Source organism: Pelodiscus sinensis, chromosome 2 (assembly GCF_052426305.1).
Source record: "Pelodiscus sinensis isolate ZL-2025 chromosome 2, ASM5242630v1, whole genome shotgun sequence".
Classification (NCBI taxonomy): Eukaryota; Metazoa; Chordata; order Testudines; family Trionychidae; genus Pelodiscus; species Pelodiscus sinensis.
Genome location: NC_143053.1, coordinates 72,307,208 through 72,322,601, shown reverse-complemented (window position 1 = coordinate 72,322,601; position 15,394 = coordinate 72,307,208). Strand labels below are relative to the sequence as shown.

At 40.9% G+C, this 15,394-nt stretch overlaps 1 protein-coding gene across 3 annotated transcripts in view; it reads left to right on the top strand.

Annotated features, from left to right (window-relative positions):
- Positions 1-15,394, top strand: part of MAPRE2 (microtubule associated protein RP/EB family member 2) — a 150,791-nt gene that overhangs the window by 74,080 nt on the left and 61,317 nt on the right. For all 3 annotated transcript variants that reach the window (XM_075920733.2, XM_075920732.2, XM_006115378.5), the window contains one exon: positions 11,168-11,295. In XM_075920733.2, coding sequence (XP_075776848.1) covers positions 11,175-11,295 — 121 coding nt within the window. In that variant the 5' untranslated portion in view covers positions 11,168-11,174. The remainder of the gene's footprint in view (positions 1-11,167; positions 11,296-15,394) is intronic.

The following is a 15,394-nucleotide window of genomic DNA, read 5'->3' as shown; positions in this document are numbered from 1 at the left end:
TGTATATAGATTTGTATTTTTAGATTCTTATTAACTTAAAATTCTTAGTATGTTAGAAAATGATGAATAACTTTGCTTATTTGCTAGATAATGAATTTTTGATTATGGTTTGTGTCAAGATGTACTGGGATGTTACTTTCTATTGTGTTTATATTCCAATTAACATTTATTTTTATTAAACAAAGCAAACCTTAGATGTTTTGGATTTATAAACAATTCATATCAAAACATGTTTCACATTTACTAGCTAAATTTGCTTTATTAAATAAATGAGAGTTTGCTTTATTAATCAGTGAATTCAACTGATTATTTCAAGTCAGCCTGGAAAAATTTCCAAATATGCCTCAGTGAAATCTTTTGAAAATGAGATGAAAATCTCCTAAATTAGGTTATCCTTCAAACTTTGAAAACTAGTTGATCTCCTCCTTTCCTGTCTAGGTTTTTATTTGTAGACTGGAAGGGGAGGTGGGGGAGATTTTCTGCATTTTCAACTCCCAGTTAATGGTCTTGGCTTGGAATGAATATGTCCAAATGAAGAAAATATTCTTCTGTGTCTGTAGGAAAGGTTACTGCTGTTGAAAGCTAATTTCACACTTCAACAAATTCTAGTTCCAGGTGCCCTTACTTAGTGATTGCCACAGGGTCAGTGGTGCAACATCAGCAAACATGAACTGCTTGGATAGTTCACTTCCAGTCCTGAAATTTATAATGATTGGCATGACTTGTGGGTGGTTTAGATGCCCATGTCATAATAGCATAACCTTTAGCAGGCAGGCATCTTTCCTGGTGCTTTGGGTTGAAAATATTGGCAAGAAAATGAGGTGTAGTAAGTGTTTGATTCATCCACTCTCTCCTGCCTGGAATTTAGCTTTATTTCTAAAGTGTCTCATGATTTTTTTTTTTCTAAATTTCAACCACCTCACCAATATTTATGTAGTTTTTCCAGTGCGATGGAAATAGGTTTCAGTATATTCAGCATATCTTCCGCACTTCTTTTTAGTCCTGTGCTGACTACTTTGGCTACATTGATAGTTCCATCTGCTGTCATGGCTTTTCTTTGCAAACTGTCATCAAGATAGGTCAGTTCTTAATAATGCATAGCTCAAAACTGTCAACCAGTGAATTCCATTGTACATCTTCAGAGATAATTAATTTCCGACTCTTTTCAGTGACACTGAAGAAAAGCAATTGTAACAAGTAGTTTCTGAAATTTCAAAAACATTTTCCTTTATTCCTGGACCTGTGTGTAAATCTTTGACTAAAACATTCCCATGTGTTGCAAGTTTGAGATACTCTGCATTATCTTCTAGATTTCTTGTCTTTGCTACATTTTAGCATTGTAATAAAGCTATGCACTTGAAACTTCAGTATTTGTTTGCAGTTCATTATCGCTTTTACTGCTACTTAAGCAATTTGCTGAATGAGCATTTCCTGATACATCAGTTATACTTGTGAGACACAAACCCCCCCGTCATCTGTTGGGGTGCAAACATATATTACTAGATGAGAGGAGCATGTCACTGATCAACACTGATGGGAAATTCATTACTTTTTTTGAAAAGGGTTCAAATTTCTTTCTGATATGCTGTATCAAGTAGCCTTCAAGCAATATCTTGCTCTGCCTCAAAGTGTATGCAGATCATCATAATTGAATAATATAGATGAAATGTTTTTTCTGAACTAGGCTAAAGAGCAAATTTGTTGCATAAATGAACTGATTACCAACTTATCTGTGGTTTTACTGGATTATGATGGAAGCTTTTTAAATATAGGTAATTTTATTGTCTGGTGTATGTTTAACTGCAGCATGATTGGGGGTACCATCAGAAGTCTCTGAGGTTGTAGACATTTCAAATGATGGGCAGTCATAACTCCTTAGGTCTAAGGTAGATCCTGAAAGAAAATGGTGAAAGTTAAGGATGTTAAATTTAGATTAATCAACTAATCGAATAGTCCATGTAATTTGCATCGAATATTCAATTAGTCTATAAGGCGCCTCCGCCGTTGAAATGTAGCAGGTGCCCTGCCAGCTCTTGCTTCATTTCAAAAGTGGAAGCGCTGCGGGGGGGATGGCCAGTGGGGGACTTAGTAGTCCTCCGCTGGTCCCCCGTGGTGCTTTGCTTTTGAAATGTACAAGAGCTCTCCTGGCTCTTGTACGTGTCAAGAGCAGGGAGCAAGAGGCCAGCAGGGGACTGAGTCCCCAGCTCATTCCAGGCTCCCTGCAGCACTTCTGCTTTTGAAATGTAGCAAGAGCGGCCCCTTGCCACATTTCAAAGGCAGAAGCACTGCCAGTTTCCCGCTGTGCCCCTGCCTCTTTTCCCCATGGAGACAGTGCTGAGGGGAGCTGGCTTTTAAGGCAGCTCTCCTCAGCACTGGATCCTGCTCCTTCCTCCCCCCTTGCTGCCTCTCTCTGATAGAGGCAGCAAGGTGGGGGGAGGGGGAGAAGGGAAGCAACTAGTCAAGTCACTAGTTGACCAATCACTTTCTTCCCTAGAAAAAGTAATAGTCGGTGAGAGTGACTTTAGTGCACTGTTGTAAAAAATGAAATTGTAAATCAAAGATTCCTTCTATTGCAGCTGTTTTTATTATTGTTTCAATGATATAACTTTATTCTAAACTTAGTTTTATTTTAGATTCAGAATTATCTAAATTTACGCTAAACCTTTATTTCTAGTGTTATACCAAACCACTGCGGGGAGGGAGGTTTAAATGTGGAAATTAATAAATACCTAATAAATTTTACTTTTAAACAGGATTTTTTTCAACTAGGAGACTTGATTATATTGAACAATAAATAAATCACTTTAGAAGTCCAGCAGCAGCAATAAAACATTGACATAATTCTATAACAAAAATAAACAACCAATTATATTTCAACACTTAAGTAATCTACTCAAAATATGAATTTATGATGATATCGAATGTTTATTCGCGTAGTAGAAGGTGGTAGGCAGTCCATACAACTGGTGCAAAAATAAACTTACTAATTAGTTGACCAGCATTGTTCAGGCTCGTCTGCATCATCATCATCTTCAAAGTAATTGCCTTCTGAGGAGCATTTTTCATAATGTTGTTTTGTTCTGATAATCAGCCTTGCCTCTCCTTTTGTTGCAGTGTTTACATTTGTTACATTTCCCTTTTCTACTCAGAAGTACAGGAATTTCTTGCAAATACTCCCAAATAGTGTTTATTTTACAACTTGTAGCCATGGCAGGTTTCTTTTTCTGCCATGTTCCCTGGTGTTGAAATCAGCACTAAAGACTTCACTCTGAAGAATGTTGTACCTTCTTCCCAAAAAACAAGAAGAAATCCGGTGGCACCAAAGAAGACTAACAAATGTGTGAGAGCATCAGCTTTCATGAGATACAACTCTCTTCCTCAGATGCTTGAGATGAAAGAAAGGCAGTGGATACAGAAGCTGGAGTGTAATATCAGTGTTAATGTACCCTGATTTAATTGGCACTGATATTACACTCCCACCCCTGTATCCCTACCTTTTTTTTCCCACTTCTTCAAGCATCTGAGAGAAGTGTCCTCATAAATTTGTTAGTTTTCCAAGGTGCCATCGGATTTCTTCTTGTTTTTTCTGAAACCCTTTTCCCCCACAGGATCCTGCTTTGACAGTGTTAATCATTTTTTGTTGCATGCACTGTTCTTTCTCTCATTTAATTTTCTTGCCCCATTCCCACTTTTACTGCTGGAAAAACAAACTAACAATAATCCAAGACTTCAGCTCATGTAACCCATGTGCCTTTTGCACTATAGCATTTTATTTAAGGTAGGAGGCAGTTGAGAAACTAATAGATTTTTGTTGGTATCTGGCTGCCTGTATGTGCAAGGATATGGAGCACGACTATTTACTTGAAGTACTCAGTTATCTGCAAGGAAGGATTAATAGTTACTGGCAAGGGTGAAAGTAACTTACATTTCTTACAGGTACTGTACTATCATAACCTCTCCCTCTTCCCCAAGGCAGAGAGGTGAGGTTGTGATACAACCATACTTGTAAGAAATGTAAGTGTGGGATGGAGTGTAGGAGTCAGAGTTGGGATGCAAGAGGGGCTCAGAGCAAGGGGTTTGGGTGTGGGGGATGCAGGAGTCAGGGCAGGAGGTTGGGGTGTGAGGGGCAGGAGTCAGGGTTGGGGTATGAGGGGCATGAGCATATCAGTGTTCCCCATGGACCAGAAACTTAAGTTTCCATGGTGGGTGGAGTCATAAATATTCATAATTTGAGAACTGAGACAATTAGAGCTTAAGTAAGGAGAAGCTATAAAGTAGGCATGTGACAGTGTCCAGGTGAGCTTATTGGATACTTCTGTTGAGATAGTGATGGTGTCTCCTATTGAGGCAGAGGCCAAGTCTTGGCTGGTCTCTTGCATCCAGTATCACAGCTCCTGGGTCCACCACAGGATTGAACCTGTCATACAATGCATGACTAATGCCACATTTATAAAGCTTGAACTCCAAAGTGTAGGTCTTCCCGCCCTGATTTGTTTTCAAAGGACAAACATCTTTTGACTCCACGTTTTTTAATGGAGACTCATGAATTCAGCCTGCCTAATTTTTACTTTACAATTTCTTAAAATATTTATGAGTTTAGACCTTAACATATTTTGTATTAAATTCTGGTTTGAATTTTAAATGTTAATTTTACAAAAAGGAAAATGTAATTAATCAAAACCAATTTTAAATTTAAAAAAATCCAAGAATTTAAATTAATTTTTGTTTTTATCTATCCTGGTCCCAATATTTGAACTTATTCATTGTGCAGCAGCAACAAATAGGCTAATAGAAAAACTGATCAGTATCAAGAAGAATTTATTACATAAATCAAAGGATGTTGAGCAAGCAAAGGTCAATTTATTCTACAAGGCAGTGTAGAGTCCAGTTTTGGCCGAGTTAATTTGGAAGTTAAAGAGCGTGTTGACTTAAAAATTCATTCTTATTCTAGAGATAGGTTGGTTCTAAATAGTATTATTCTTTTCAAGTTTAAACATACTAGTAATAGCTATATAACCAGAATCTGCTTTCCAAGCATACCCACTGTAGCTGGAGAGAGTACAGCAAAGGGCAACAAAAGTATGAGGAGAGTGTTGTAGTATGTTTCTAATTCTTATGGGTGCATTTGAGAGGGAAAGCTTGAGAACAACACAAACATAACAGAAGACACACGATATGAACTGAGTGCTGCCATTCCATCACAGCTCTGTTGAGAGGGTGTTAGTAGGGAGAAAAAAATGGGGGACTGTGTGGAATCCCTGATGTTCAGGTGTTACGTGGCATTTTGGTGGAGGCTCCGTATTGCTTTAATTTGGCCCAGAGTGATTTAAGAGATTATTCATGTAAGAAAAATCTAGAGTTGTATATTTAGAGAATGGCAGATAGGTGGAAGAAATGGCATGAATGCATGTAAACAAATATTAGACCACATGAAAATACAATTAGAGGTTAATTGAAGATTAGCTAATTAAAATTAGATTTGTCCATGTTGATCATACCCTGGCCTTCTCGAAGTATAACCCCAGAGTGGCTATGAAATACTTTGTATTCGTAGTCTTTCCAGTGTTTTGTGCCTGAAAAGTTTTTTTTATAGAAATTTTAATCTTAGGAATGTTTTGTCTTTAGAAATATGGAGGGTAGGAGTGTCAAACAGTGAAGGGTTGGTCCTTGACCATTTTATGGTTCTTTGTAGCTAGAATCATAGAAGCTAAGAATAAAAAATATTGTATTGCGCTCACTCTCTGCCAGGGAAAGATTATTCCTTGCAGGACATTTTATAGTATCTAGCCTAGTTTCAGATGTCTCAAGCAATGGGGCTTTCACAATTTTCTTGGGGAGGCTATTCCATAGTCTGATGGATTACATTGTCAGGAATGTCTTCCTCGCATTTAGTCTCAATTTTTGTCAGTTTAATTCTAGTCATTCCCTTTTGTACCGCTCTAAGAAGTTTCCCTTTTTCTTTGATGCTTCCATTCTCACTGATTCTTCATAAATTGTTCTGTTGCTCACTCCTGTTCAGTTATTGCTCGAATAAGGTATACTTAGTTGTAAGCAAGTATGAGAGGAGTTTGGAATCTGCTTATATCCTCCCAGTGAGGATGAGTATAGAATATTGCTTATGTTGAATAAGTGATTCAGTAAATCAGTGTACAGAATATGCAAGTGAAAATCCTGCATAGACTAAATTGGTGATTTCATCCTAAGTAGCTGAATCTTGTTCATCTGAAAATTACTTGGCAGTTAAACATTATTGACAGTCTCTGAACTTGAATAGCAGAGGTGAGGATTAAAGTTAGGACTTGTATGAGAGACTGCACAGTCCCAGGCCTCCTGGAGTGGTTGTGTACCCACAACATCAGTTAAAGTCAGTGACAGGTGCTTAGCATCTCTGAAAATTTGGCTTTAGGCATACAGGCAAATTTTGAAAAGTGCCTGTTTTCCTATATGTTAAATGGGGATAAAATCTTTGTTAAAGCACTTTGAGATCTCCTATACTAGTGAAAAACACGTGTCACTGCTAATCATCCTCTGCTCAGAACAAAAGATGAGTTACTCATGAATTGGTCTGCTGCATCCAACTTAGGAATTTAATAAAGTGGCAATGTATTTATATCATGCTACCTTTAGCCTTTTGTAAATTGCTCCACAGATGCAGTTGTACTGTCTTCATAAGTGTGCCTGGCAACTCTGTTATTTAAATAAGAGTTGGACAACAGCATAAAGAGAATTTGAAATCCAAAGTCTTTCTTGGTGGATTCAAGCTTTGTTTTATGGGACACTGAAAGACAGTCCCCAGCAGAGAGGGACAGTCCCCAGCAGACCACAGGCACCGGGACTGAAGCCGCAGCAGCGGCGGGTTCCCGCGCTTCTGAGGCTTTGCTCTGGCAAAGCCTCAGAAGCACGGGAACCCGCCCGGTGCCCCTGGTCTGCTGGAGACGGTCTCCAGCAGACCAGGGGCACCGGAGCAGCTTACGAACGGGGCTTTCTCGCCCCAGAGCTCACAGGTAGCAATCCGCCACCTCGACTTCCGGGGCGAGAGAGCCCTGTTCGTAAGTGCGGATCCGACATAAGTCGGCTCCGTGTAAGTCGGGGACTGCCTGTATATAGGAAAAGACAGAAGCAGCATAGAAAAGAACAGTGGAGTGGACTGGAAAGGAAAAGGAAAGACATTATGCAGCACACACAGAGCTTTCTACATTTCCCCTACATTTTTGCCACAGAAAAACTGTCATGGTTTCTGGGTGTTAAAGAAACCCTGTCTGGGAATATTTTGAAGAAATTCATTCCCTGGGTAATAAAGGAAAACCTGTCATGTGGAAGCAGAGCACGAAGATGCAGGGCCTAGCTGCAAGAACGAAACATCATAAGGAAAACTGCTTATAGGGATAAAATGATATGGATATTGCTGAAAACCAATGTGGATCATCTTTGCAATGCATCATTTTTCAAGACTCTCTATGCCTTTTAAACCTAGTCCCTATATTACTTCAGCATAAAGCAGCTTTCCCAAAGGAATCCCATCCTATACTTATTTTTAATAATGCTTATTCCAAAATTAAAGTGCATTCTAAGCACAGTCAGTCTTAGCTTATTTGGTAATTTAGAATCAGAACTGCATGAGAGTGGGGGTGGGAAAGCTGAGAGCTAGTTGTAGAAACGTTAAGGATACCATTAATTTAGGGTATGTCTATACAGCAACATTATTTCAAAATAACTAATGTTATTTCTAAGTAACTTAGTCCGCAACTACAAAGCAGACCGTTACTTCACAATAATGTCAAAATACTGTCAAGCTGGAGGACTTCTTACTCCGACTCCTGTAACCCTCATTGTACAAAGAATAAGGAAGTTGGAGGAAGAGTGCTCGATTTCAAAATAAGTGCTGTGTAGATGCTCCCAATTTTGAAATAAGCTACGCAATTGATGTAGTTCAAGTTACTTACCTTATTTTGAGTTAAACCCTGCTGTGAAGACACACCCTCAGCATTCTGACAACTTGTCTGTTAAGCTTTTTTATTTTTATTTCAAATGTTGAAGACAATCATCAGCCAGCAACTCAGGAGACTGTTTGTTGCAAATATGAAATATTTATGTAATATGTAAGATTTAGTTTAATAAAATAAAGTGCTATTTTGTTTGTGTGTATGATTTAGTTATTGTCATTCCTTATGTACTGCTGCTGCATCTGCAGCTTGATACACATAATGAGTATTACATACTATTTCCTAATTTGATTTTTTTTTAAACTTACCTAAACAAAATTTTAGTCAGACTTTCCAAAGAGTTTAGCCTGTTGGGTACTGTGCTCTTCAGAAAATCTGGCCATGTTACATATAGTGGATTGTTTTGGGGGTTTTATTCCTGCATAGTTGTTGATAGTCTCTGAGCATCCATACAGGAAATGAGCACCACTTTAGAACAATCTATAAACATGAACTTACAACTTAGCTTTTCCTTTGTTTATGTAAAAAACAATAAAACAAAATCTCCTCCATTTGAAATAAAACTCCAGGTGGGGGGGAAAAAAGAGCTTAGTTGTATCTTGTAAGCTATTTCAGAGAAGAAATAAGGGAAGATTCAGGAATGCAATGCAAGCCATTACTAAAGGGCTTTATTCTTGTACAGGTTGAAACTTTCAAATCCGGGACTCTGGTCCAGCAGCATCCATGATCTGAAAGGAAGGACCCTGGTTGTTGCTGGACAAGAGAGCCCCAGAGATGAGGGACACAAGCCAACTGAGAGTCTTGCGGCTGCTGGGGAACCCCAACTGGGCTGGCAGGGGCTGGTCCTGGGGTGGGTGGGAAGTCCAGCCCTGGGGAGTCCCTGTGGCAGTTGAGAAGAATCTCCAGGTCATCCAGGAACCCCAGCGGCAACAGGGCTGGTGCCAACTGAGAGGAATCCCCAGCCCTGACTGGGAATCCAGGCAGCAGCTGAGCTGGCAGCATGTGTGGGGAATCTCCTAGCTGGGATCCCCAGTGGAAGCGAGGCAGCGGTGGCCAGGTGGAATCCTGGGTGGGAGTAGGACTGGCGGCAGCCGGGAGGATCCTCAGCCCGGAATCCCGGTGGCAGTGGAGCCAGTGGGAAGCCCCAGCCAGCCAGGAACCCTGGCAGAGAGGAGCCAGTGGCAGTTGGGAATCCCAGCCTGAGGAGGCTGATCCACTGCATGCGGCCAGCAGTGGGGAGGGGAAGCCCAGGCTCCGGGAATGCCCACAGCCTAGAGAGAAGCCTTGACCTCTCCTGATCTGGCAAACTTCGTGGGTTGGGACCACTCAGGTCCTGAGCATGTTGGACCAGGGAAGTTCAATCTATACTAATTGACTGGCAGCCCCAACCATCCCCCATTGATTTCACTTAAAATTCTATTTTAAAATGGGTTATATTTTAAAATTGGCATGATATGGCCAAAATATAAATCTAGATCTGTAAATATAAAACTGTCATCTCTTTTTAGTATTAACCTTAAGAAATCAGTGTTTTAGTAACGTTTTCCTCCTCTTATACTAACACTATGCAAATAGGAATATTACAGAGCTACCGGTACTTCAGGGCAAACCTTTAAATTTCCGGTTGTTCACTTCCTTCCATGACTTTCCTTTGTGTAGTCTTGATTTTTGTATAGTATGGCATGTAACTTATGTTACCATTGTAACTGAACATAAGCTTTGTAGTTTTTCTCCCTGCCGTATTAGCTTTTGGAAGAGTGCTATGATGGATTTTTTTTTTTTTTTTTACTTTTTCCCCTCCTTGACAGCTGTATATTTGTATGTCTCATGGCTAAACTTGCTGGCCCCAAACTGCTGGTAATTGGAAAAACTATTTTTTAAGCCAGTGGCTTAATTTAATGAATTATCATTTAAAATGTCTTTCACTATTTGTTTTTAGAGCCAACAGGGCAACTGTACTCTCCAATGGTAAACCTGCAGTGATAATCCCTCGTGTCTCTCGGCTGGCAAAAATGAAGTTCAAATTTCAGCTATTGTTCAGTAACAGAATTTTATGCCTGCCCAACCTCTTACCATTTCTGGCCTTGGGAGCTAACTTTCTAACCTGCTATAATAATGGACCTTTTAAAAAGTAAACATGCCCTCCTTGCTGCTAAATCCTTTTCTTTACTCCTCAACTCGGTTCAGATGCTGGAAAATTGTTCCTCCTTTAATGTTTACCAAGTAAACAATCTTCAGCACCAGTCAACACAACAATGAGACTACAAAGCTTTCATGGAGAGCATAATATGGCAAATAAAACCTTTACTATAAGGGAGGAAACCTAGTTTCACTCTCAGATGTCAATTTTCTGAGACAAATTATTTTTTTGTTTTTTTTTTTTTTGTTTTTTGTTTTTTTTTGCAGGGCAACATACCACACATTATATTTATGCATGGTCATGACTTCTCCCATATTTTTCCAGACCAAATCCTATTTTTCAGTAAATACTTTGTGTATATTAACTAATCACAGCACCTATATAAGGAAATTTGTAGTTGGGGAAATGGATACAGAGCTATTAAACGACTTCAGAGTCACACAGCAGTAAGTGGCAAATGGAACTAGACCTTCGGAGTCCCAATCCTAGTTCTAGTCCTAATCCTGTCCAAAATCCTTTTGACTATGCTTTATCTGAATTATCTTTCAGCTTTGCTCCTAATAGATGTATACTGAAAAGAATTGCCACCATCCTCACTGAATGCTGCAAACTTTTGTATGTTACTCCCTTCTTTAAAGTTTGCCCTTTTTGCCCTTCTGCTGTAGTTGGTATAGGCAGGGCTACAACAAGGGCAGGACAAGTGGCACTCTTGCCCTGGGTGCATCAAAATCAGTGGCATAAAGATGCAGTAAGTAAAAATAATAAGCTGCAAAAGTAAAGAGCGTGATGCATGCTAACCTAAGGAAAGGGGATACAAAAATACCTAGTTATGGTGCTGAGCATAGGAGAGGACCTTTGGGAGATCACCCTTTGCCAAAGTGTTATAAAATTTAAATGGAGTTAGCCTCCATTCTCCAGAAAAGAGAAAAGGGTTGCTTGTTTAATGCAGGTTGTTCCTTGCAGGCTGTGGATTTTTGTTTTTCTGATGGAAATTCTGTGAAACTTGCTCCTTTTTAAAATGTATCTATCAAATATGTTAATTGAAATGCCAAGCAGATTTATTTATGTAACTTTTATTTTCTAGTTGGGGAATGGCGGTCAACGTGTATTCTACCTCTATAACTCAAGAGACTATGAGCAGACATGACATCATTGCATGGGTTAATGACATAGTAGCTTTAAACTACACAAAAGTCGAACAACTTTGTTCAGGTAAGATATTAATTTAAAATCTCAAGTATTCATAATAAGCGTTGAATCTAAAAATGAAATTTGATGAAAGTGTATGCCTCTAAAGCCTTCTGTGCCAGGGCTAGCTTTTTTGAGGGAAAACAATCTGAAGAAAATATGCAACTGTGCTTTTTGTATTAATGAGTGAAGCAAAATGAATGCAGAACATGAGTCTAGATAAAGAAACAGATAAAATCTAGTAGTATGATGATTGAGCGGAAAAGGAATGCAATAGAGAATTTTTGTATCATAAATACAGTACAGTTATTGAAGAAAGTATTTTTCAAAACATGTTACATGATTAGGAATTAAATTGTCTGAAAAGTAACAACCTTAGTGAAAGCACCATTATACACAGAGGAAATGGTGAATACCCAGATGAATAAAATATTCAATTGGTAAGTGTCTTGAAATCATTGTTGGAGGGCACAGAAAATATGGTGATATGAAATGAAGTGGGACATAGGGGGTTTGAAGAAATCATTGCCTAACGCTGCTGCAAGGTGTTCCTAAAGTGTGCCAGGCACATCTGATTATTTCCTGTGCATATCTGACAGGCCCTTGCTGTAGGCAGTGTAATCAATGAGAGCTAAGAATACAGGAGATGTTTTGAGGAAGTCTGTGATTTCAGAAAAAAAGCCAGCAGATTCTGAAACTGGGTGGCAGCTAGGAAAGTGGTAGTTGTAGGCAGTAAGTGTTATAGCTGTTTTTGAGAATCAGTAACTATAAAGAAATATTGCATCACTGCTTATGTTTATAGTTAACGAAAAGGATGAAGTTTAATGAGGACAAATGCAAATACTCCACTTGGAAAGGAACAATCAGTTTCGCGCGTTCAGACCGGGAAGTGACTGTCTAGGAAGGAGTACTGCTGAAAGGGATCTAGGGGTCATAGTGGACCACAAGCTAAATGAGCCAACTGTGTGATGCTGTTGCAAAAAAAGCAGACATGATTCTGGGATGTATTAACAGGAGTGTTGTGAGCAAGACATGAGAAGTCATTCTTCTGCTCTACTCGGTGCTGATTAGGCCTCAGTTGGAGTATTGTGTCCAGTTCTGGGCACCACATTTCAAGAAAGGAGTGGAAAAATTGGAGAAGGTCCAGAGAAGAGCAAAAAGAATGATTAAAGGCCTAGAAAACATAAGCTATGAGGGAAGACAGAAAGAATTGGGCTTGTTGAATTTAGAAAAGAGAAGACTGAGAGGGAGCATGATAGCCATTTTCAAGTATACAAAAGGGTTTTATAAGGAGGAGGGAGACATTGTTCTCCTTGGCCTCTGACAGGTTAAGAAGCAATGGACTTAAACTGCAGCAAGGGAGGTTTAGGTTGCACATTAGGAAAAACGTCCTAACGGGCAGGGTGGCTAAACACTGGAATAAATTACCTAGGGAGGCTGTGGAATCTCCATCTCTGGAGATATTTAAGAGCAGAGTAGACAGACATCTATCAGGGATAATCTAGATGGTGCTTGGTCCTGCTGCGGGGGCAGGAGACTGGACTTGATCGCTCAAGGTCCTTTCCAGTTCTAGTATTCTATGATCACAATTGCATCAAAAGTGTGTGCATGTGTGCTCTCTCAAACCTCCAACCCAGTGCTGCCTAGGCATATGCCCTAGTCCACTCAAGAACCCACACCACCTCCCTACCTTCAGAGGGTCCCTTGTCCGGTCACTCCCAGGATGTGTGGAATTTGAGCTTCTTGTGGGGGACCGGATTCAAACCCACCACTCTGTGCTCCCCAGGCAAAAAATAAAAAGTAAATAGCTCAAACATGAGAATTCAAGAATCATCAAGAAGGAAGACAGGCAGTCTTTAGGAATAAATTATGGAATAAAGTTTACCAACCTAAAGATCCTGCATTTTCAGATAGTTCCTTTGGTTATCCTTAGTTGAGCTTCCTCTTGAGAAGGAACATTTTTCATGGTGTTTCATTCGGGCAGCCAGGCCTTGCATTTCTTTGTTGCGCTGTTTGCATTCTGCATTCATGCCTGTTTTACCCACCGGTAGAGGAACTTCATTGGAAATTGTTTAATCTGGGTCCTTTAGCATCCTGCTGCTGTTACATTTTCCCTTCTAGTCAGAAAGGTACGGTGTATATCAAATCAATTAAGGCAGTGGTCTCCAACATTTTTATATTTAAGATCACTTTTTAAATGTCAGAACAAGCCAAGATCTACCGCCCCATCCTTCCCCAAGACCCCACCCCTTTCTTGAAGCCCCTCCCTCTCTATTCTTCTCTCCATCACTTGCTATCCCCAGCCCTTATACACTGTACACTGCTGCTTTTTTTCAGTTCTTCTGTAGGAAGAGGTTTTTCCAACCTTTGGCCTGTCTAGACTGGACCAAATGTCAGAAAAAAATCCTTCTTTCGGAAGCCCCTTATTCCTTGTGGAATGAGGAATACAGGAGTTACTTAAAGAGCATGTTTGCTCTTCCACTAAAAAGAGCGGAAGAACAAACGCGTCCCTGGATGCGGAAGTGTTTTTCCAGGATATCAGTTGAATCCTGGAAAAACTGCTGCAGTACCTTCACTGCTGTACCTTCACTGGGTTGAGACTGGATTGTGGGCTCTGGAGTGGAATGAGGTATTTGGGTGTGGGAAGGGGTGAGAGGTGCAAGCTCTGGAGGAAATCTGGATGCAGGAGGAGGTGGAGAAGGGGACGCTGGCTCGGGGAGGGGGCTCAAAGCTGGGAAGTGTTGGAGTCAGATGGAGGGTTTCATCTTTGCTGAATGGAAATCTTTTTTTTTTTCTTTTTTAATGCATGCCTAGTTGAATCAAAACTCTACATCTATCTGGGTGTTTTAATTAAGTTCCATACATTTATCTGATTATTGGCTTTGGAAAATTGTTTCAAAGTATTGGCACCTAAACATATAATATGGTAGGATAAGGTACATGTGAATACAGGCAGTCCCCAGGTTACGTACAAGATAGGGACTATAGGTTTGTTCTTAAGTTGAATTAGTATGTAAGTCAGAACTGGCTCCAGATTCAGCTGCTGCCACTGAAACTGACCAGGGGCTGACTACAGGAAGCTGGAGGCAGAGTTGCTCTGCCCCCAGCTTCCTGGAATCAGCCTGATCAGTTTCAACAGCTGCTGAATCTGGAGCCTGGGACAGAACAGCTGGGGCGCTGCCCGGTAGGTTCCCACAGGACCAACCCGGCAGCACCCCAGCTGCTCTACCCGAGGCATCCCGCAACAAAAGCCTGGTCTTCGGGGGGGGGGGGCGCACTAGCTGCGCCCCCTCCTCCCCCAGCAGACCAGGGAGACCTGAGCAAAGCTGCACAGGCGGAGGGACCCCCGCCGCCCATGTGGCTTTGCTCCTGTCTCCCTGGTCTGCTGGGGGGGGTCCAGCAAAGCCGCTGGACTCGCCCCCCCCCCCCCAGCAGACCATGGGGACAGGAGCAAAGCCGCCCAGGCGGCGGGGGTCCCGCTGCCTGGGCAGCTTTGCTCCCGGGCAAACGAGCAAAGCCGCCCAGGCAGCGGCTTTGCTCGGGTGTCCCTGGTCTGCTGGGGGGGTCCAGCGGCTTTGCTGGACCCCCCCAGCAGACCAGGGAGACCGGGAGAAGCTTTTCTCGCCCCGGAGGATACGGGTGGCGACCCGCCGCCCATGAGCTCCGGGGCAAGAAAAGCCCCGTTCGTAAGTGCGGATCCGACATAAGTCGGATCCGCGTAACTCAGGGACTACCTGTATACACTTGTAGCATTTATCACTGTTTAAGACAGGAAGCATAATGGCCAGAATGACCTACTAAATTATTCTTGTATGATCATTCAGAAGCTTCTGAATGTCTGAAGTTAAGCTTGGAATCTTATACCCCATCACCCTGAATATTTGCAGACATTCAAAAAAACCTTTCATTATATAATTTCATAACCAAAAAGGGAAAAATAGTTTATAAGAGAACTTAATTTAGGAGAATGCTGTGAAAGTTAGAGATCCTAAACCTCTAAATCTAGATTGTCCATACGTGGAGGGGGGAAAATGCCTGTTTCATTACACATACAAACTCTTTCTGTGTCATCCAGCAAGGATTTTAAGATGTACCAGAATGGAAGAATATAAACAAGGCTGCT